The sequence below is a fragment of the Echiichthys vipera genome (genome assembly GCF_963691815.1).
Source record: "Echiichthys vipera genome assembly, chromosome: 14".
NCBI lineage: Eukaryota > Metazoa > Chordata > Actinopteri > Perciformes > Trachinidae > Echiichthys > Echiichthys vipera.
This window is the reverse complement of record NC_139839.1, coordinates 28112598-28135455: the sequence shown is the minus strand read 5'-3', so window position 1 is coordinate 28135455 and position 22858 is coordinate 28112598. Positions and strand designations below refer to the sequence as shown.

Genomic DNA, 22858 nt, shown 5'->3' with positions numbered 1-22858 from the left:
CTATTCCACTCGAAATTTACAGATAGAGTTAGAGGGGGAGTTATCATCATTCATAAAAGGGTCCTGTTTGAGCCAACAAATGTAATCCTAGATACTGAAGGCCTCTATGTCATAGTCTCAGGCACACTTCCGTGGTCTTAGTTTCGGTTTATGCGCCCACCTGCGACGATGAACAGTTTTGTACAAGGCTATTCTCCAAAATCCCAAACGCTGACAGTCATCGCATTATCATGGGTGGAGACCTCAACCTGGTGCAGGATGTGACTCTTGACAGATCTTCTTCTACACAGGTTACACTATCCAAATCAGCACACACAGTAAAAACATATGCACCACAGTTGGGTATTTTGGATTCTTGAAGGTTTAGAAATCCCCATGGGAAAGCTTTCTCCTTTTTTTCGCATGTACACTACACATTCTCCCGAATTGATTTCTTCTTAACAACCTCCTCAACTGCGTGAATGCATGTGAATATCACCCAATAGTCACTTCTGACCACGCTTCTACCAAAGTTGACATTAGTTTTCCATGAGATACAATTCCACGTTCAACATGGAGGTTCAGCTCACACTTATTGTCGGATAGTATGTTTAAAGATTTTGTTGCGACTCAAATCCGCTCTTACATAGAGTTTAATGACACCCCTGATATCAGCAGCAACACTCTATGGGAAACACTTAAAGCTACTGTTCGAGGACAAGTGATATCCTATATTTCTCAAATGAGAAGCGCGGAACGGGCTAGGCTTGTTAAAATTGCGGAGGAACTAGTAAAACTCGATGGAACTTACTCCATCTCTCCATCCCCCCCTCTATATAAGAAACTACTACTACATTTGGAACATGGCCTCTTAATGACATGCGTAGTGCAGAGACAGCTATGACAATCTAAACAAAACTTTTTTGAGCAGGGAGATCAGGCAGGGAGACTCCTGGCCTGGTCCTTCAAACTCTCCTTATATGCAGATGATTTTCTCTTATTTATTTCAAACCCCACAACCTCCCTCCCCACAGTTTTATCAATCCTCAATCAGTTTGCACACCTATCGGGGTATAAATTGAATATTCAGAAAACCGAGTTATTCGTCAAAAACTTGGCGAGATCGCTCCCACAATCCATATTCTCCTTTAAAGCTGCTGACAAGGGGTTCAAGTATTTGGGGGTGTTTATCACCAGCTCCTTCAGGGACCTTATTCAAAAGGACTTCCAGCCGTTAATGGATAAATGCAAGTCAGACTTGTCTAGATGGGAAGGCCTCCCCCTGTCCCTTGCAGGCCGGATTAATCTTGTTAAGATGGTAATTTTACCAAAGTTTCTGTACCTTTTTCAACACCTCCCAATTTGTCTTAACAAATCATTCTTCACTAACCTGAAGCAACAACTTAACGCCTTTATCTGGCAAAATAAACCAGCCCATATCAAAAAACATATTTTTCAACTTCCTAAACCTGAAGGTGGACTAGCACTCCCTAATTTCCGCCACTACTTCTGGGCTTGCAACATTAATAAACTTTTCTATTGGCTCCGCGGTGAAGTGGCAGACTTTTTACGATTTGCTCACAGCTGCCCATAACTGCCCACAAAGTCTCATCCAGTCTGGTTTTCGTTAATGCCATTAAATTTGGATCCAGTTCAGGAAGCAGTGCGGCTTGCAAAGGGCTTCGGTCCTTGCTCCAGTTTTGAATAATCATGCGTTTCTCCCTTCCTGCAACGACCCTGCATTCCTCATATGGTCAGATAAGGGCCTCAAAACTCTTAAGGACCTGTATGACGAAGGGGTTTTTGCATCCTTTGCATCTATGTCAGACAAATACAGCCTGCCTAATAGCCACTTTTCACTCTGGTGCACAGGAGCAGGCCCTGTGCACCAGAGTGATAGAGGCCCAGATATACCACACCAGACAAGACCTAAGGTGTCGGTTGTGCAAAGAGGCACCTGAAACGATCCAACACATAACCGCAGGGTGCAAGATCCTGGCAGGGAAAGCATACAAAGAACGGCATAACCAAGTGGCTGGCATAATGTACAGAAACATCTGTGCAGAGTATAGACTGGAAACCCCAAGATTCAAATGGGAAACTTCTTCAAAGGTGGTGGAGAATGAGTGAGCGAAGATCCTGTGGGACTTCCAGATACAGACTGACAGGATGGTAATGGCAAACCAACCAGACTGTGGAAAGCTGTGGTGATGGATGTGGCATTACCAAGTGATGGGAAAATCTGCAGTGGCCCCCAAGCTGGAGGAGTGGTTACAGCAGATTCCCGGAACAACCTCGGACATCTCGGTCCAGAAAAGTGCAGTGCTCGGAACAGCAAAGATACTGCGCAGAACCCTCAAGCTCCCTGACCTCTGGTAGAGGACCAGCGGAGGGTGAGGAGAAGATTTATATACATATACATATATATATATATATATGTGTGTGTGTGTGTATATACAGTGGAGATCAAAATTAGAGAACAAATTGTAAATACTTGATTCATTCTGAAATATTGTTGTTTTTTATTGTTCAGAATTTGATAGAACATCAGCTGTGGCTATACCACTGCTGTACTAGCATGTTTTTTAAATCCAGATCTAAACCCCATAGAGAATCTCTGGAAAATCATTAGCAACAAAGTAATGTCTAAGAAACCCACTCCAGTTACTGAACTGTGGAAGAGACTGAAGAAGAATGGACGCAGATCAAACCAGAGCAGTGTGAGAAACTAGTGATGTCCTGTGGAAGCAGATGTGTTGAAGTCATTCAAAGCTGTGGCCTCTACACTTTCTTTCATTTTTTAATCCTATAGAAGAAAACATTGTTGAAGTATTCTTTTTTTTCACTAAATAACGTTTTTTGTTGAAGTGCCATGGTTATTTTTTTTTTAATTCTGAAAAACATGAATTGTGCCCCCAATAAAAAAAACCCTCAATGATTCAAAACTGAACAAATGTATTTTCAGACTTCACATTCTTCACATTTTAGATTCACATCTAAACAGAAATTATTGAAATGGTGGAAAAATAATGTTTGACAAACATATTTCTGACTCCACGTTCATCTGTGCTCTCCTCCACTACAACACAAATGAACAGGAGTTTCTTACACAGACGCATCAGCAGGCTTTAAAAAAAGGGCTTCATATTTTCATATTCATCCATATCAGTGAATCCTGCATAAAGTAGTCCCCCACACTGGGAGGAAAGGAAGATGGTGAGAAGAACTGGGGCTGAGTATACCCTTAAAATGATGATTTACTAATATAACAGTTCAGTAAAATGATGATTTACTAATATAACAGTTCAGTAAAAGGATGATTTACTAATATAACTGTGAAGTAAAATCATGATTTACTAATATAACAGTTTAAATGATGATGTACTAATATAACAGTTCAGTAAAATTATGATTTACTAATATAACAGTGCAGTAAATGATGACTTACTAATATAACAGTTCAGTAAAATGAGGACTTAATAATATAACAGTTTAAATGATGATTTACCATTATAACAGTTCAGTAAATGATGATTTACTAATATAACAGTTCAGTAAAATGAGGACTTAATAATATAACAGTTTAAATGATGATTTACCATTATAACAGTTCAGTAAATGATGATTTACTAATATAACAGTTCAGTAATATGATGATTTAATAAAATAACAGTTTAAATGATTATTTACTAATATAACAGTTCAGTAAAATTATGATTTACTAATATAATAGTTCAGTAAAATGATGATGTAATAAAACAACAGTTTAAATGATTATTTACTGATATAACAGTTCAGTAAAATTATGATTTTCTAATAAAACAGTTCAGTAAAATGATGATTTACCAATATAACAGTTCTGTAAACAGTGATACTCTGTTGCCTGTTAATGATATGATGAACATCTACTGCTGTTAGTTTTGTGGAAAGGACTTGTTATGGGCATAGACTGTTTAAAAAATGGCTACTGTTGAAAAAAGATGAATATGTTATTTGACAAAAAAATGAGCAGAGTATAAATGAAGTGAATTCGTTTACAGTGGATTTAGTGAGGTATGATTGCAGTATTCGTGCACTGCAGAGATAGATGTGCGGAGAAAAATGGCCTACGGGTTTAGCCACGTTCAGGGACCTATGGATAACATCGCCCCTGCCGGCCTCTACTTCCTCAATCAGCCCGAAACAGAGTTAAATAATGCCTATACACTCATGATATTGTCTAATCACACATAAATACTTTCTATGGATATGAAATCTCGGTTGAAAGGGTCGTAAGGCCCTGACTACATCTTATATCATCAGACAAAGGAAGCTATCGTCTTCTACCATGCGGCCGGCCATTCACAGTGATTATGAAATACGGTAATAAAACAGGAAGTAGGCCGCATCATTTATCGCGTCATCAAAGATACTGAACATCATTGGTGCACCGTGAGAGAAAGACTCAAAGAGTCGACGTCTGATTGGTTGCTTTACCGGCCATATATAAAGCTCGGATAACTTCCCATCCTCCCTTTCCCCTCTCATACCGGCAAGGACAAGTCAGCCCCGCCACTGTCCATTCCAACCCAACACCTAAAATCATCTTCGGTCCAACAATTCGGTAAGTTATTTTTGTACTAGTCACAATATATATTTTAGTAAAATCCCCACACCCCTCGTGTGTTATTTCAATGGGGTGAAAACCCTAGCGTTTTGCTAACTCACTGTCGGCAACGTTAGGCTTTTTTACGTTTGTATAACAGGTGTAGAGTGTAAACGATATAGATATTTAACAATATAAGGATTAATTAATTAATATGCTCCCTTAAGTGGTACGTTAACGTTACTCACGACCATCAACCTCAGCTAACGGTAGCTTAGCTACTTAGCGGGGGGGGGGGGGGGGGCGCATTCTGAGACATTCGAGAATGTTCTCGGGCAAAGTGTCGAGCGCTCAAGAATGAGCACTTCCGGTTGATTTTTTTTTTTTCTTTCCAACTTCGGAACATATGTCTAAGCATCGCCATGCGTCTTACGTTCTCTGTAGATATCCCAGCTAGGTTGAACCATTGTATGGGCGGCCCAATAATCTTAATCGGTATGTTTGCATGTTGAAGATTTTTTTTTTTTTCATTTTCCGGTCTGCCAATCTGTTAAACTTGTCATCTGTCATATGACCAGAACAAGCGCTACACAAAATGCAGTTTGGATGGTCCTTGTTTAACTCACTTAAAATGAGAAGTGAAGTGAATGACTATTTTATTACTCACTTTGTTGTTCTAGATAATACTATTTGCTAAGATATCATGTCCATTTAGCAACTAAGTCAATAGGCAAAGAGAAAAAATTGGACTTGCACTACAGGTGAAAAGAGTAAACATTAAACCAACTGCTCTCTGCATGAAACTGTAAGAAACCAGTTGGTAACTTGCGTTAATACAATTATATTGTATTAGAAATCGTTTAAATATGGTAATTTAAATGTGCTTATGTGTATTGACATTCATAGTCAAATGTATTTACAGAAAGGATATTGGGTCTTTCACTTCATAAATCAGAAAATTGCTCAACCATTAAAGAATATGTTTTGCCATGTGTTAGTAATATATTGTTGCAAAAATCAGGCTTTGTTTGGGGTCTCTAATGAAACGCGTAATAACAATCTTAATAAAACTAATGTTTGGCGTTTGCAAATGCTGCAGAAGTGGAGATTAAAAAGAGCATTTAAACTGATGTGTTAAAATTCTGTTCATTTCGCAATGCACTACAGGTGGAGGTCGTTGCAGTAAGCTCACGACTAATACTTATCCTGTACAATTCTTTAATGTCCAACAGTTCTAACTGGTTTTTGTACTGCAGTGTTATGCGTCGACAGGGTTTTTAATGCCTTGACTTTAAAGTGTAAAGTCATTTAATCATTGACATTAAGCCTGCGAATGTTCTCATTTGTCCAGGTCATCGTTATCTAATGATAACATTGACATTAACCCTTTTCCTTTAATTCTGTAGGAAACATGTCTAAGGGACCAGCAGTTGGTATCGATCTTGGGACCACCTACTCCTGTGTTGGTGTTTTCCAGCATGGCAAAGTTGAAATCATTGCCAACGATCAGGGCAACAGGACCACACCCAGTTATGTGGCCTTCACAGATTCTGAGAGGCTGATCGGTGATGCAGCCAAGAATCAGGTTGCCATGAACCCCACTAACACAGTTTTCGGTACGATTTTTTCTTTTCTTTTTTGTAAAATGATATTGTGATCTCACATTCTTGTTAGTCATCTGCTGACAAAAGGCATCATGCTATTAGAGCTGCTGTGATTGATTATTTTAACATTAATCGTCAACTATTTTAATCAATTGATAATTTACTGAATTCAGCTTTACAAATTAGATTTTCATTTTTTATTAAGCTAGCAGTAAATTGAATAGCTTTGAGTTGTGGATGAGACATTTAAAGGCTTTGGGAAACACTGAAACAATGTTCAACCTTGTCTGATAATCCATAGACCAAACAACCAATTGAGAAAGATTGATGGTATAAATAATTTAAATAATTTCCCCCTGGGAATTATTAAAGTATTTCTGAGTAATCAGTAATGAAAATCAAATGTATACGTTTGCACCTCCAAATGTAACCCATCACAGTGACTGGCACCTGTCAGTTGGCTGGTCTTTAATTTTTTAAGCTCATATCAGGGGACACGAATGACAGAAATGTCAATGTTTTCGATAACCCTAGTAAACTAGGGTAGCACTTAGTCACTGACTATTTTCCTGCTATTCAGTTTTCACCAGCGATTGAAAGACCAAAGATGGCCATAATCCTTCCTTGGATCTCTGAGTGACATTAATGCAATTCTTTTAGATCTCTAAAATACACTGTCTTTTGCAGATGCCAAACGCTTAATTGGCCGCAGGTTTGACGAAAATGTTGTGCAGTCAGATATGAAGCACTGGCCGTTTAATGTCATCAATGACAGCACTCGCCCCAAGGTTCAAGTCGAGTACAAGGGTGAGTCCAAATCTTTCTACCCAGAGGAGATCTCTTCTATGGTGCTGACAAAGATGAAGGAGATTGCTGAAGCCTACCTCGGAAAGGTATGTCATTTGGCATCGCTAAGAACAAAAAACTAAAACCGTTGATATAAAATTTGTCTAATGTGTGGCTTGTTTCCTTTTAAGACTGTCAACAATGCTGTAATTACGGTACCTGCCTACTTCAATGACTCCCAGCGCCAGGCCACTAAGGATGCTGGTACGATCTCTGGTCTCAATGTTCTACGTATCATTAATGAACCAACTGCCGCTGCCATCGCCTATGGGTTGGACAAGAAGGTAGGAAACTTGAAACAATTCCAGTTACACATGATTGATTTCCAATATGAACAAATTGAGCAAGTCTATCATGATTGAATAGCTTTTAAAAATGTGAACTTTAATTTCAGGTTGGGTCAGAAAGGAATGTCCTTATCTTTGATCTTGGTGGTGGCACCTTTGATGTGTCCATCTTGACCATTGAGGATGGCATCTTTGAGGTAAAGTCCACTGCTGGAGATACACATCTTGGTGGGGAAGATTTCGACAACCGCATGGTCAACCACTTCATTGCTGAGTTCAAGCGCAAGTACAAGAAGGACATCAGTGACAACAAGAGAGCTGTCCGTCGTCTGCGCACCGCTTGTGAGAGAGCAAAGCGCACCCTGTCTTCCAGCACCCAGGCCAGCATTGAAATCGACTCTCTGTATGAGGGAGTTGACTTCTACACCTCAATCACCAGGGCTCGTTTTGAGGAGCTCAACGCTGACCTCTTCCGTGGCACCTTGGACCCTGTGGAGAAATCACTCCGTGACGCCAAGATGGATAAAGGGCAGATTCATGACATAGTGTTGGTCGGTGGCTCAACCCGTATCCCCAAGATCCAGAAGCTGCTCCAGGATTTCTTCAATGGAAAGGAGCTCAACAAGAGCATCAATCCAGATGAAGCTGTGGCATATGGAGCTGGTAAGTGTCCTTGGGCAGATAAACATACAAGTTAATTTCTTTTCAATGAAAGCAACACAGCTGTAGCAGCTGGGGGTCATGGGCCTTAATGACCTTAACTTAAAAAGGAATGTACTCTTTTTGTTTTTTTACAGCTGTCCAGGCTGCCATCCTGTCTGGTGACAAGTCTGAGAATGTCCAGGACTTGCTGCTTCTGGATGTCACCCCTCTGTCCCTGGGTATTGAAACTGCTGGAGGTGTCATGACCGTGCTGATTAAACGAAATACCACCATTCCTACCAAGCAGACTCAGACCTTCACCACCTACTCTGACAACCAGCCTGGTGTGCTCATTCAGGTAAGCACAACATCAATTATACCAGTCTCTTCAATTTTGCAGTGATGACGCTTATTCCTGCCATTCGTAGTTTCCACCAGAGGTCCCAAAGACCAAAGATGGCCCTGACCTTCCTTGGATGTCTGAGCGAAATAAAATTGTCAAAACTTTAGACACTTTCAAAAATTGTCTGCTTAACCCTAAATGCGTTCAACAGGTTTATGAGGGTGAGCGTGCTATGACCAGGGACAACAACCTGCTCGGCAAGTTTGAGCTGACAGGCATCCCTCCTGCTCCCCGTGGTGTCCCCCAAATCGAGGTGACATTTGATATTGATGCCAATGGCATCATGAATGTCTCTGCTGTAGATAAGAGCACTGGCAAGGAGAACAAGATCACCATCACCAATGACAAGGGTGAGTTTTTAGTTGAAGTCCTATTAACTTAAATGTACTGCAATACAACATCTGACAATTTTCAACCTGCTCCCAGGTCGACTCAGTAAGGAGGACATTGAACGCATGGTCCAGGAAGCTGAGAAGTACAAGGCTGAAGACGATGTCCAACGTGACAAGGTGTCTTCCAAGAACGGTCTAGAGTCATATGCATTCAACATGAAGTCAACTGTGGAGGATGAAAAGCTTGCTGGCAAGATCAGTGACGACGACAAGCAGAAGATTTTGGACAAGTGCAACGAGGTCATCGGCTGGCTAGACAAGAACCAGGTAAACATCCATCCTTGTTTTTTTTAAAAACATTATAGGAATTGGCAGAACCCTAAAATGTCCGTCTTTTGCAGACTGCCGAGAGGGATGAGTATGAACATCAACAGAAGGAGCTAGAGAAAGTGTGCAACCCTATCATCACCAAGCTTTACCAGAGTGCTGGTGGCATGCCTGGTGGTATGCCAGAAGGCATGCCTGGTGGCTTCCCTGGCTCTGGTGGTGCTGCACCTGGCGGTGGATCCTCTGGACCAACTATCGAAGAGGTTGACTAAACCTTCATCGCTTAGCTACTCCTAAGATGTTTTTTAAGAAAGTAACCCTCTTATAGCACAGGCTGAAGAGTGTAATTTAAAGGAAAAAAAGTGGGTTTAGGAATCTCACTTATTGCATGGTTTGCGACACTGGGGAAAAACTTGGATGGCACAGTTGAGCTGTCGGTTCACACTTCTGGTAAAATGTTTTGTATTCTGAGTGTCACTGCCTTGACAATAAAGATTGTTAACCCTCTGTCTATCATTATTTTTGTTAAAAGCACTGCAGACCCCTTAATCTTGTAGCTGAGAATGATTCAGGTAGTAGCCTTGTGTTAAAATTGGATCAGCAAGTGTCTACATTGGCTGTGTTGCTTTTAGTGAAGTGACTAAAATGGTGTTTTTGAAAAAGGAAAGATCACCAGCTTTAGTTACAGGAATGGGATGAAAGAGGGAACCTGACAGTTGAAATTCCTAAATGTTTCTCCATGTGAGAATCTGATCTCTGTAAAGATGTTTTATATGCAGTATTTCAAGTGCATGTAAAGTGTAAAATGGGGTGATACTTAAGATTACTGTTTTTTTTGTTAAAGAAATATTTACATTTTTAAATCGGTAAGCAAACGTTCTAAATGTTTTAAAGGTTATTTCGGTGAATGTGGAATATATCAGCTGACAGGAAGTCAACAAAGACCAATGCCTAGCAATGGAATTCCATTCAAAAGGTCTATAGCAATTTAAAAAAGGCTATGACACCAATTCGACATCTACCAATACCACATGAATACACGGCATTATAATATAACCGTATTATAATACAAAACTGTCTCACATTTGGGTGTGGTCTGCACAGATGGCGATGCATGGCTTACTGGAAGGCGGGTGGAACGGAGTTATTGATTTGTTTTCCGGCTTTGACGAAATGTCTCAAGCGACATGCACCCACGGTGTATTCGTATGTGACCTCGTGTGGTCCACAGTCGGAGCTTTTATCCGGAGCACTTGAAGGCAGCATATATCCGTCGGATGGATGTGGTGCGTCGGCGTTTCTATGGTTGCGTTGCAGAGTACTGATAGGAAAACAGGTGAATATCCGAAAGTTCGCTGATTTACTTTCTATGTTTCTATGTAATGTTTAACACGACGTATTCCAGTTCTGTTTTCATCATTGTAAATGCAAGACATTCAGTAGATATACTTACGTGGTTTGAACTAAAGTTTCTTTTGTTTTTACCTCAACGTGTGGCAAAATATACGATAGCTGCTAAGCTAGTTTACGTGTCGCTTTTAGACCATGTTTTATACTAATTACACGCTTACGCTTGGTTATAATGTCGACAAGAAAACTAATTTTCCTAACGCTACCTTACTGCTTTCCACAGTTCTCGCTTCCTTCTCTTAGTTTGGGAGCGTTATTGGAGACACATTGTCTTTTTCACTTGGTATCAGTGGCCCAGTTTTACACACGGTTACCTTCAAACATGCAGTATAGTTCTAAGGTCCACCTGAGTCCTACAGGTCTGCATGGGACGAGAGGAGGTGGCAATAATGTGTAGGCTATTCCCCGTTAATAGCAAAGTTTATCAAAGGAAAGCAGTAATTCTTTTCTCAAACGTCTTTGGTTGTTATGCAACCCTGCTTTTGTTAGCAGACATTTTGACTACATCAATAACATGAACCCGTTTTTTCCCTGCTCCGACCGGCTGTTTTTCACTTGCTTCTTTCTATTACTCAATATTAATTTCTTACAGATGCAGCGTAAATACCATGAATGACGGCCGTATAACACTTATGTGTTTCAGGGTGCTGTTATTGTGCAAGCTTTACTGGGTCATTTACCAGAACAGAGTCCTGGCTGATATCAATAACACCTGTGCTTTTCTGTATCATGTCGAAGCATTTAGAAAGCTGGGTATGTAAAGTCAGTGACATTACAACCAGTGCTTCGTATCTCCGACTTGGCTGCTAAAATGAAGCTGAACTTATCTCTTTTACTGGTAAAACAAGCCACCTGAGCCAACACCTATCAGTGCCATAACATGTTTAGTGTAGTCATTCAGTGACTGATGCAAATGCACATTGTGAGCAGGGTTTGTACGGGTGCTTGAAATCCTTGAAGATTAATTTCAATGTTGTGTTTTCAAGGGTTTGGAAAGTGCTTGGATTTGGGATAAAGTGCTTGAAAATGCTTGGAATTATATCCACATTTCTTTCACAACAAATAGCTATAGAATAGAAATATTATTGTATTTCTTATCCTTCTGGTTTAACAAAACAGTTTTAGTTGTTTATAACATAATACCAACTCTCCTTTAACAGGATTTAAGCATGAAAATTTAAGGATTTAGCTTGAAAATGGACCTTGGAAGTGCTTGAATTTGACCTTGGAAAAGGTGTACGAAACCTGTAGGAGGTTTTTGATAAATCACCTGCATTTTACCAAGGTAGAAATGTGCAGTTCAAAGCCATGAATGAATACATGAATGCTTGACATACTTCTGCTCCTTGTACAATAAAGCTATCTTTTTTCTTATTTGTTTGCAGTGTTTGTAAATTATCATCCTGCTGCAAGCTTCTACAATAACATTTTGCCGACCACATATATGGTATGGTATGGATCTTCATGAAGCACACTGTCCACCTTCAACATAAACATGGCTGAAGAACTCCAACATGAAGAGATGTCTCAAGGGTTGAAGACTGAGCAAGAGCGGCATCCTTCTCCGAGACAAGCAGTTCTGTCCGACCAGTGGGACTCTGTTGAGTCTGACACAGAGAGCCTGGCCCAGGAGAGAGCTTATCAGCAACAGCTACACATGCGTTTAGGTCGCCACGATCAAAACAAAAATATTCTACATCAAATGGAGAAAGCTGACAGCTTAGAGCAGAAGGGTAGAGAGGAAGGAGACGCAAATTATGATGAAACTGAAGATCTTCAGGTTTATGATAGCCTTGATATAGCAGCACATCCCAATGCATATTTGGATACACTAATAGATGAAAGAAGAGGAACAAGGTAAGTTACTAAATTTATGGCGGGCAAAGTGCAACTCATTTGATGTGGCAATTCAATGATGTTATTAAAAGTAACATCAGGGCATATACAAACCCTGAGCCCACGTCTGTATCCCTGTGGCAAAGTTAGAACTTAGAAGATAGGACTGACAATATTCTATATTTTTTCTCATTAAAAAAATCAAAGCAATAATGTGTTAATACGGCACAATGTTTTAAATGTGAAGTTTAAATTACAATGTGATTTGAAAATGATTAAATTAGCTAATTTCTTTTATTACAATATTACTTGGTATCAGGGGGAAATGTTATACTTGCATACATACGAGTGTGTCTTTATACATTGCCATACTTCTCAATTATTGTCTTTTCTGTTTATGTGCCCAGAACAAAGTTTAGCTGCAAAACTTTCAAACTGTGGGGGGGAGCAAATGAAGTGCTTTCTGATGCACCCATAGACTGTATAAAAGATTTATACAGTCTATTATACGGGCTATTAATGCACCAGTGATGTATGAAGCATCAGGTTTCATCAGTCACATGGTATTTATCATTGGCACAAACTCTGACACAATCTATTCAGTAACAGTGTGCTTCACAAGAATGAAACAAGCTTCAGAGCTTTGGTATAATTTGATTTTTATTTCCAAAATAGAAATAGGTTGTTCTAAGGCTATGATTACTGGAATTGGATCATGGAATATCAGCTGAATGTACTATGGACTGACATCACAGTTTGTGACCACTGAGTAGACTGCAGAGGGCCCAAAGACAAACTGCTTCCCAACATATTAAGTCAAATCAAAGTCTATTATAACCCGACATAACAAAGTAAACAGTTATGCAGTTTGGCCAGTAGATGGCAGTAATCTATGTTAGTGGCACAACTGTTGAGGACTGAAAAAAGAAAATAGATCCTGCAGGCTTCATTTCTTTTTGAAAAAAATAAAGAAAATAACCTTTTTGTTATTTTCTGATTATATTATTGAGAGTGTAGCCTTGTCTATCACAATAATTATATAGACATGTGGCATTATATAAGCTATTCACCATAGTGAGATTTGTGCCCGACCTTGTTCAATTTGCCTATTGAACTAGACTGTCACTTTCACTGTCCGTGACAAATTAATTGAAATTAAGCAGATAATAGCGCTGCTTAGATGGAATACAGCAAGGAGAATGGCATCAGCAATCAAACCTTTTGCTTTTAAACAGCACACGGATGATAGAAGATAAATAGCTTTCATTCATCACTTAACAATGAAGTGGTTCTTCGTATTATTATTATTGTTTAATGAGATGCAGGCACCGATGGTACATTGTAGTGAGAACGGCCTAACTCAGGTGCTTTCAGAATAACGCTTTTCATTTGAGATAAATTAGGTTTTTGTTTTGTTTGGCTGGATCACAATAAGTGGTTACTCATGGTCCATTAACAAGGATCATTGTTACTGAAAAGGAGATCTCTCTTTCTCTCTTTTGAAGGAGCAGAGGTAGGCATCTATGGTGAGAACAACACCACACACTCTCGGTGACTCATACTGTTGTTTCCCCTTCTCTTTCCTGCCGACACGGCTCGATAGTAATTTCCCTCCAAAATAGAAAAGGGGCCATTCCCATTTCCCTGTCATTAACCCGCGCAGATTGATGCCCACCAAGTGTGTGTCCGTGTGTTTCTGAAACAAAGTACATTGTTTCAGAGGAATATGACCATGACATAGTCTCACAAAAGGCTCCATTTCATAGAGCCAAGGCAGTCCCATTGCCGTCATCATGTTCTCATAGTCCTCACCTCCTCAAAGCGGGTAAGCCTTTTCACATATTGCCATTGCATAGTTTACAAACCCAATGGGCATTCCTCATTCAAGCAAAATATTCCTATTTAACCAACTCCATTCATCCCTTTAACTATATTTTACACCTACCTCACTCAAAATTTTGCAAAAGGATATTTGAGTATAGTCTGTAAGGCCAGTTTTTTCAATTTCCCATTCAGTATTTGTCACAATATTTCACTGCCTTTTGTATTTAGGTGTCTGTATCATGGCCAAGAAATATTAGGCTGTGGTGTATTGCCCGTGTTGGAGGCATTACGTTAAAGCTGCATGTTGTCTGTAATGCATTCTCCAACTTGTTTGAGTCTGAGTCATTAGAGAGACATCCCTTACCCTTTTGGCCTCATCGAAGTGAAGGGCCCTACACCTAGGCAACCCTCCCCCCGACGCACAACATAACGGCAGGAGAATTAGGCCTCCCTCATCCTCCCAGTAAGCACAACAAAGAGGCTCTCTGCTATTTATTTTAATGAGATCTTTTCATCACCATCAGAAAGAGCATTTTAGCCTGCAATTTTCAAGCCATTTCATAAGCTGAAAATTGCCGTTTGTGAACCATTCCCCCGCTAGTAGCTCTCAAATACACTCTCATTAGTGAGCCGAAGGTGAAAATACGAAAATTATCTGTAAATACAGGCACATAATCCCTCTCATCTGTTTCAATCTCAGAAGTCTGTGATAGGGCCTAGCTCTCTTTGTTTGAGGAAATCATCATTCTAATAATGGTCTAATGCCTCTTGTTCCTTTGACCTCTTAGTAAAGGCCTATGACATTCAGGTGTCTCTTAAACTTCCTTTGGATATGGACATTTCTATAATAAGCTGCTTACCAACAGTTAATCAGTTACTAGTGATATGATTGAGACTATACTATCTATTCTTTTGATAATTTTAATGTAATTTCTTATCTTCTATTTGCACAATTGATTAAGCTTAGCAATGGAGCTTTAACTGATTCAAATATTAGACTCAGGTTACTTATGTTAAACATTTGGTCTATATTGTCATTGTCTTTATTTAACTTTGCAGCGAGCTGCTCACTGATGACGCCTATTCTGACCTACGCTATGACCCCAACTGGAGGACCAACCTGAGGGGAGCTGGCCGCTGTAATGAGATTACACAGATTTCTGCTGTGGAATATTACCAAGTCCCTCAAGCGAAATGTGGACAGTCATGTGGTGACAGACGAGGACTGGTGATAAAAGGAGAATATAGATACATTGCCGATACAAGTCCAGCTGTTGGCTTGACTTCTCCTTATATGGAAGGCAATGAGTCTAGCCGGCCATACCGCTTACACCTACAAGACGATCAGACTAGTTCAGTAACATCTCCCCACTGTCACAACAAACCGACATCACCAGAGGCTGACTATTCAAAGCCATCCTACATTTTCACTAAAAATGAAAGTGACAAAAGTTCAGTGAAAGGAGTCAGAAAGAAGCCTGAAAACAGCTGTGACAATGCTGGGGAAAATATTAGCAGGTGTCCTGAGTGGATCAAGGATAAGGATAATATGTTCATCCAAGATTTTAAGACCTGCCAAGAACTGAGACACACGCAAGGAGGACCTACGCAAATGCAGCAGATGAGCACATCCACATTCCCAAAGGTTTTATTAAACAAAAAGCTAGCAAAGCTGCCTGAGGACATAGTGGAACGCAACAAAGTAACCCTGGGGCGCAACACATCCAAATGTGGCTCCTATGTGAGTGTGTATGCACTGAAGCAGGAGATGCCTCATAATGTCAATAAGGTGTGTATATAAGTTCTCTCAACCAATAATGTCTGCTTGTGGTTAAAATCACTGAATGATACTTTGATCTTTGAGATTTAATAACAAACTTATAGACAGCTCTGTAATGGCCACTCATATACAGGGCTTTTCTTAAGGCTGCAATGACAGAAACAGACACAAGGAGCTGCCCTAACACTGATTATGATTCTTGGACTGCCGAGCGATTGTTACACTTACACGACTTAAGATTAGGTTTTACTGGGGATAGATGAGCAAAGTGTGTGTGTGTGTGTGTGTGTGTGTGTGTGTGTGTGTGTGTGTGTGTGTGTGTGTGTGTGTGTGTGTGTGTGTGTGTGTGTGTGTGTGTGTGTGTGTGTGTGTGTGTGTGTGTGTGTGTGTGTGTGTGTGTGTGTGTGTGTTTGTTCGTGTGTACCCATGGGAGCATGCAGTATATACTGTATATACAATATATATTTTATATATTTGCTGTTTGTTGGAAAGCAGATTCTGGTTGTAGTTCTGATTAGGGTATTGGGCCCAAATAGCTACTGGCAAGATTGTGGTGTTGTGTTTTTTTGGTAGTAAGTATTGCTTTTGCTGTGGCAGATTTTGAAATGAGTTAATCCATTGAGCCCTGGCTACATTCACTAAACACAGAAGTCTGTTCTAGTACAAGTACAGTACAACACGTCTCTTTGTATTTTTCTCAGATCTTTATTAACGTTGCACCTAAGTGATAAGAAAAGAAGTCAAGTGTCAGTATATTCATAGATAGAGACACTATATATGGCCAGTTGCTTGAATGCAGTTTTTCCTTTGAGCAGAATGAAGGCCAAGATTGTGTGATTCCTTGTTTTTTTCCTTCTGCATGAGCCAAGCGTATGCTCGTCTAGTAAGATTATTGGTATCTATATGCCTTTTATTGTCATCTCAGACAACTAAGTGAATATCTTGTGATTTTTACCCTGACCCAGTCTGAAAATTAATTTGGCAGAGGAGCATCGCTGTTTTCATCTGCTTCTTCTCCACCATATGAAAAGAGCCATGTCTGGCTATGCAGTGCTTATTACGAGTTGATGTGTACAACAAGAACATCAGAGACGCATGGTTACCAATAGGCTCTTAGACATCCCTGCACCTGGCACAGTGGCATAATTGGTGGGATGGCCCGCATCCCCCATTTGTTGGGCCACAAGACTGTTTGCTGGCTATAATACGCCCAACCATCTGAGCCCCGGCCCTCTACAATGTCTCATATCATCACCATTTACATAGTCAAGAGCCGTTAGCTTTGTGCAGTGGTAAACAGAGCCAGAGCCTTTCCCTCTCCGGAACCCTTGTGTTTTGTCATTTCCCTCTGAATTTGCTTATTAGTTTTCCATTGCCCTGTCTGCCTAGAGATGTGTCTTACTTAATGGGGGACATAGGGTACAAAAGAAGGGGCACTCATTTGCATGTAGTCTATTTCTTGTTTCATCATAGGATTAATCTATGAATTGTTACGGCAACAGTACAATGTATCAACAAAGCTGATCTGAAATCAGCTTTAAAGCTTAAAGCAATATCATTTTAAACCATAGTTTAGAAACAGACAGACAAACTAAAAAATTATCCATGTAAAACTGCAATCCATGATTAACATAACATTTATTGGGATAAGCCAACCTCAAAACAATAAACGTGGCATTTGAACTTTGACAGTTCATAATTGGTTTGCTGACACATGAACATGAGTAGGTTTCTCAAAAACAAAAGATCCAATATACTTTAGATACATTTATCAAGGGACTTCTCTTCGACCTGCATTAGTGAGTAATTATTGAATTAAGTGACTCAGTGGCAAGCACTTAAGGTACATTTAGTTCAAATGCATACCAAAATCAAATACACAAACAGTTCAATTGAGTCTACTGAGTAAGTTATTAAACAGCATCTTCTAGTTATCGCTCTTGGTCTGAATGGAGTTTGGAAGTATTGACAATCAAAAAAAAGGAACATGTAACACAATCTTGTGCTCCTCTTTCTTCAGTATTTTTGGTAATGTAATTAAAGGTCAGAAACGGAAACACCTTTTCATAATATGCACAACGGCACATTTTTTATCAAACAGCTTGTTGTGCTTCCTCCCATCCTTCCTTGTCTGCAGCTCCTTGCAAATGATAGCAGCACTCCATGTACAAATCACATCAGTTTCACAAATCAATATGAGTCCAGGCAAGCCAGTTGTTATTAGGCCCTTTAAAATACCCCATTTGTTCTTTTGAAGTGTGGCCATCTGAAGGCAACTTGCGATAATTAGACGTGTTATTAAATGTACACAATTTGCTAATGCAGCAAATGTTTAGCTTGACCAAGTGGCAGAGTAGCAGTAGCAATGATTGGCCTCATCGGAGCTTGGGCCTCCTTTGATAAAGACAGAAGTAGCAGTTCAATCTTCTGCTATTGCACTCACCCCTTAGAGTCCCTACTCCTCTTGCAGGCCCTCACTTCAAAGCCAGGGCAACATAATGTACAATCTTTTAATAGCTTTAGACCAAAGCTCTGGGGAGCTCTCTGCCACTGTATACCCTGCCTCAGTCTAAACACCTAATCAAGATTACCTGGACTGGCCACAATAGCAGCTAAATGCAATTCAAGATCCACAGCCCCTTTGAAGTCTTCATTGCAAAAAGCAGATGTTTCCCGGGTACAGGAGGTAATACAGCTTGCTGCAATTGCCAGACTTTGTTGTGACATCGTCTTGCAGAGAAGCAATTACGAGCCTCCCAATTTAGTAAAAAAAAAAAAAAGATATTACACAGCTTACCATGCTCAAAATGCAATACGGGTTTGATCATTTGCTTCAACTGATTGGGATGTTTATAATGGGTAACAAAAGGCAATGGCAGGGGGAATGGGTAAAAGTGAGAGGTGCAAAGTGTTTGTGTGTGTGAGTGTGTACACTGCTGACACCTGCTCCTGATCTTCAAACAAGTGCTCTATCACCATTGCTCATCTGTAACGGCAACCAAATGTCTAAAAGGGTTTCTGTCATTTCAAAAAGATTCCCCTATTTGGTTGATGAGTTCATGTAATATTTAGTTAATCACCAAAAGAATAAGAATGTCCTTAAGAGCTAGAGACAAAAGACCGTACAGCTAACATAAATTCGGTCTAGGTGGTCTGACCAACAGTACCCTGAATTCCTCTTAGCATAATAGTAGCACCTCAGTAGCATTAGATGCAATCACAAACACACTTATTGATAGCCGATAGGTATGTTACAACTGGATCCACACATCCTTTGTGACCTTCACCTATTCAAGCTCACAGAATTGGTGGCATTCAGGGGAAAAGTCTTCAACCCGTCAATAGCATCGATCCACTCAGATGGTCCTCTGCCGCGGAGGGGGAGTCCTGAAGTTAACTAAATGATTTTCATTACAGCATTAACACAACATATTTCCATGCTACAAACCGGTACATTAGGAACAACTGAAACAGTAAATTGATGTAACATGATGTGGTCGAGTATGGCAGCCAATGATAGTAATGGATGCAGTATTGATAAAAGGCTTCAGTTCCCAGTGTTTAGACAAAAAGAAATTATAAAGAACTTTTGTTTCAACGTTCTTCAGTATCAGCATGTTGCTTTATCTTTGTGTTCTGTTTAAAGGTGCATGGGAGTCTTAAGGAGAAATCCAGCGCAGACAGTCAAGAGGACAGTGCAGACCCTGAGCTGAAAACACAGCAGTTGAGGGTAGGACACTCTTGTTCTTTTCACTTGGTTGACATGTCAGCCCGAACAGTAGTTTGAAAATCTAGTCAAATCTAGTTTATTTTGCAGCATTGTGTGTATGGAAGCCTGATTGCCAACAAGGGCCATCTAGCTGCTGCCTGCTGCACCGTTGGGACCCTATCACCTTGCCTTTTAATTTCCTTTAGGAAATGTGGACACAATGACTGATGGCGTTGTTGTTGCCAGAGATGATTTAAAAAAACAAAAAGGGGAGTGAAAAAGGAGAGGACTGGAGAAGTATTATTATTTTGAGCACTTGAGCAGCCACCTTGAAGCTGCCAAGCAGATGAGAATAAATAGTTTCCCACTGGAATAGGCAAAGCTGATGTTTGCTAAATCAGCGGCATTAGATGCATGAGACACTCACTCATAGACCTCCTGCTAAATAATTTGGTGCGATCATGCAAAGAAGAGCTCCAGCGCTTTTTACACTTGGGAAAAAAATTGTGCCTCTTGTTAAGAGCTCATGTTTATCTGCTGTTGTTTTTGTGGTGTGAATGGGTAGATTTAGAGTTGGTGCTTTTCACTCCACACCACCTTCAGAAATAGGCCAAGCTATACTTTGCATGTTAGCATATCTCACCGAAATGCAGAGGATTTAAAAAGTCAACAGTATACCACCCAGTCAGTACTTTGTATGTGTTATTTATTATATGCCTATTTTATTTTTAGATTTTGTAAATGAACACACCTGCACACTAAAGTCACTAAACCATTTAAATCAATCCTGTCTACATCAATACCTTTTTAATGCTCTGACATTCTACATCAATGAAAAAAATGTTATCCTTAAACTGCTAATCCTGCTTTCGCCCCAGGTCACTCAGATCAGCAAAGGGAAGAAAGCCCAGCGGAAAGAATACCCCAACCGCCCTCAACAGCAGCAGCAGCAGCCCCCCGCACTGGGGGTCAAAGCTGAGTGGACAGACTGTCTGAGCTCCCCATTGGAAAGACCAGCTGCTGTAACCCAGCCAAACCCTCAGAAGTCAACTTCATTACAGCCTTTGCTCTCCGCCTTCCACCTCAACCTCAACACTTCGTCCCATCTTCTTCCATTCATTCAGCACAGGGGCCAGGATGATGTCAAAAATTTAGCATCTCTTCATGGTTGCCCTGCATCTGAAGTTGAACTCACCTTGTCCCCTGAATGTCAACAAACAATTCCAGGAAAGTCCTCCCAGATGTCTTGGAAAGGGGTAAACACATATCTTCACCCCCAAAACCTGCAGTGTTGCCCCGAACAGTGGCAAAGGTGAACCATTTATACGTTTGTTTTTCTCTATATGACGAGAAAGTTATTACATTTTAAGGAGTTGGGAAAATTGGATCACTGCTCCACCAAATAAAACCAGTCAGGTAGAAAATAAGCAAGTGAGGTTAAAAATACAACAAAACAATTCACAGCATATTTGTGGTTCATGTAAAATGACTAGCACTAAGGTAAATAACATTAGTCTGATACACCACATGAGAATTAAATTTTATGTATATAAAATAATATAATATGAAAAATGATTTTTGTCTATTATCATTGGACTCCTCAGTATTCATCCACCTATAACTTTATGTTTTAGGACAACTGCATTCAAGTGGCCATTATCACGTGAAGGAGAGGACCATAAGTGTCACGCAAAGCCATTTCTACAAAGCCTCCCCAGGACACCCAGCACCACTTTGTCAGTGGGCTCCAGCTCCAGCACAGTTCTGCCCCCTATAGGAAAGTCAACAACAGGACTAGAGCCTGAGCTGAGCCCTGGTGTGGACACAGCCGACTCCATCCATAGAAGCAGTTCTGATGGCTACCTGGTTCAGATGGAGAAACAGAAGCAGCTGATGGCAAGAGTCACTTACAAGGTTGGTGTGTCTGTGAGCTAAATATGTGTCCTAAAAGGAGGGACACTGAATGTTACCAGCTTTTTTATCTACTGTAGAGCAGTTACATTTGTGTGTCATCAGTGCATTTAGTTTTGTCTGTAGGTCCGCCATTTAATCTGAGATGTCACATGGATATAGAAAAAAACTACATCTGAGTATTTGTTTGGAATACATACACTTTAAAACTGTTTGAACAGAGATCAAGGGCCACAGAACCTTCCCAACACATACCGAATAACTGCGTTCAGTTAGAAAAATAAGAAACTAATTATGCAGTTTCACCTAACAAAAGTGACACATGAATTCTCAGTTGAGTGGCATTCTCTTTTAATCCCCACGTTCACGGGGTTACACAAATAAATGCCCCTTTGAAGTCCCAAATAATCCCCTCAGCTGTCTCCATGCAGGGACAGCTTAATCCAGCAGGAGTGTTCTGGTGACTAAGGGCACAAAACATCAGGTTAATTGTCTAGCTCCACTAAGCTACACTTAATTGCTCTAAGATGATGACTATATAAACCACAGAACTGCAGTCTCTGAAAAGCCATTTAAAGATGTGTTAGAGGATAAGGTGATTAGAAAGGAGAGTCTGTGAGGCGCAGGCCCACTGAAGATGCCCATTTGCATTTAATGATTTTGCTGTTGTTGTTTTCTTTCCTTCTCCTTTGGTTTGTCAGGAGGGTCATGATGTGACTCAGCCATGTGCAGGGTATATTTAAATACAGGTCACAAATATACTCAGACTTGAATAGTAAAGTGTCACTTGTGAAACTAGCCCCAGCATTGGTCACCTCAGTAAACATTTTCCTAATAAATTTATAGTCTCAATCGCTAGTTAGTAAAATAGACCATAAAGGCGGGGATGCTTTAAGGATAGATGCATAGCAATGTATATCCACTATGTGAATTAAAATAAACTAGAACCTGCTTTTGGGTGTAGACCCTTTCACAGTGTGTATGCAGTTCATCAGAGAACATTTTGGTCACCTTAAAATGTCTTGATCAAGCTGTTCCTTGCTAACAAAGCTAATGTTAGCTAGCACTAGCTGGTAACTAAGGGCACACTCACACTGTACATCGGTACCGTTCCCCGTGCTTTAGGGTTATTGTCCCCCCTCCCTCTTCCCCCGCGGCCCAGGCCCGTTTGTACTCTCACTACTGCTTCTTGCTTATAAGTCGTCACCCCTCAGAGATTTAGTTTTGTCTGACTGTTTTTGAATATTTTGCAGTAAATGTTGCAGTAAACATCTCTGCATCAGACCACCCCGAACCGTACGGCGGCATCTTTTTAAATGTCCATCGCGGAGAACAGACGCATATAATTACATATCAGGACCGCTGTCAATGCTCACGCTCGTG

General features: G+C 40.3%; 2 protein-coding genes across 2 annotated transcripts in view; both read left to right on the top strand.

Moving 5' to 3' along the window:
- The first annotated feature begins 4483 nt into the window (after positions 1 to 4483).
- On the top strand, positions 4484 to 9512 carry hspa8 (heat shock protein 8). The gene is made up of 9 exons (XM_083926802.1): positions 4484 to 4582; positions 5971 to 6180; positions 6856 to 7061; positions 7146 to 7298; positions 7409 to 7964; positions 8099 to 8301; positions 8498 to 8696; positions 8773 to 9005; positions 9080 to 9512. The coding sequence occupies exons 2-9, from the start codon at positions 5976 to 5978 to the stop codon at positions 9275 to 9277; spliced, it is 1953 nt and encodes a 650-aa protein (XP_083782928.1). The 5' UTR covers positions 4484 to 4582; positions 5971 to 5975; the 3' UTR covers positions 9278 to 9512.
- Positions 9513 to 10260: 748 nt separating this feature from the next.
- Positions 10261 to 22858, top strand: part of jhy (junctional cadherin complex regulator) — a 41574-nt gene continuing 28976 nt past the window's right edge. Inside the window, exons 1-6 of the mRNA XM_083927530.1 lie at positions 10261 to 10341; positions 11801 to 12272; positions 15135 to 15864; positions 19502 to 19585; positions 20443 to 20876; positions 21199 to 21478. Coding sequence (XP_083783656.1) covers positions 11911 to 12272; positions 15135 to 15864; positions 19502 to 19585; positions 20443 to 20876; positions 21199 to 21478 — 1890 coding nt within the window. The 5' untranslated portion in view covers positions 10261 to 10341; positions 11801 to 11910. The remainder of the gene's footprint in view (positions 10342 to 11800; positions 12273 to 15134; positions 15865 to 19501; positions 19586 to 20442; positions 20877 to 21198; positions 21479 to 22858) is intronic.

Coding starts and splice junctions, on each gene's coding strand:
- hspa8 (XM_083926802.1), top strand. CDS start 5,976: ATGTCTAAGGGACCAGCAGTTGGTATCGATCTTGGGACCACCTACTCC. Junction 8,697..8,772: donor CACCATCACCAATGACAAGG/GTGAGTTTTTAG, acceptor ACCTGCTCCCAG/GTCGACTCAGTAAGGAGGAC. Junction 9,006..9,079: donor GCTGGCTAGACAAGAACCAG/GTAAACATCCAT, acceptor CGTCTTTTGCAG/ACTGCCGAGAGGGATGAGTA.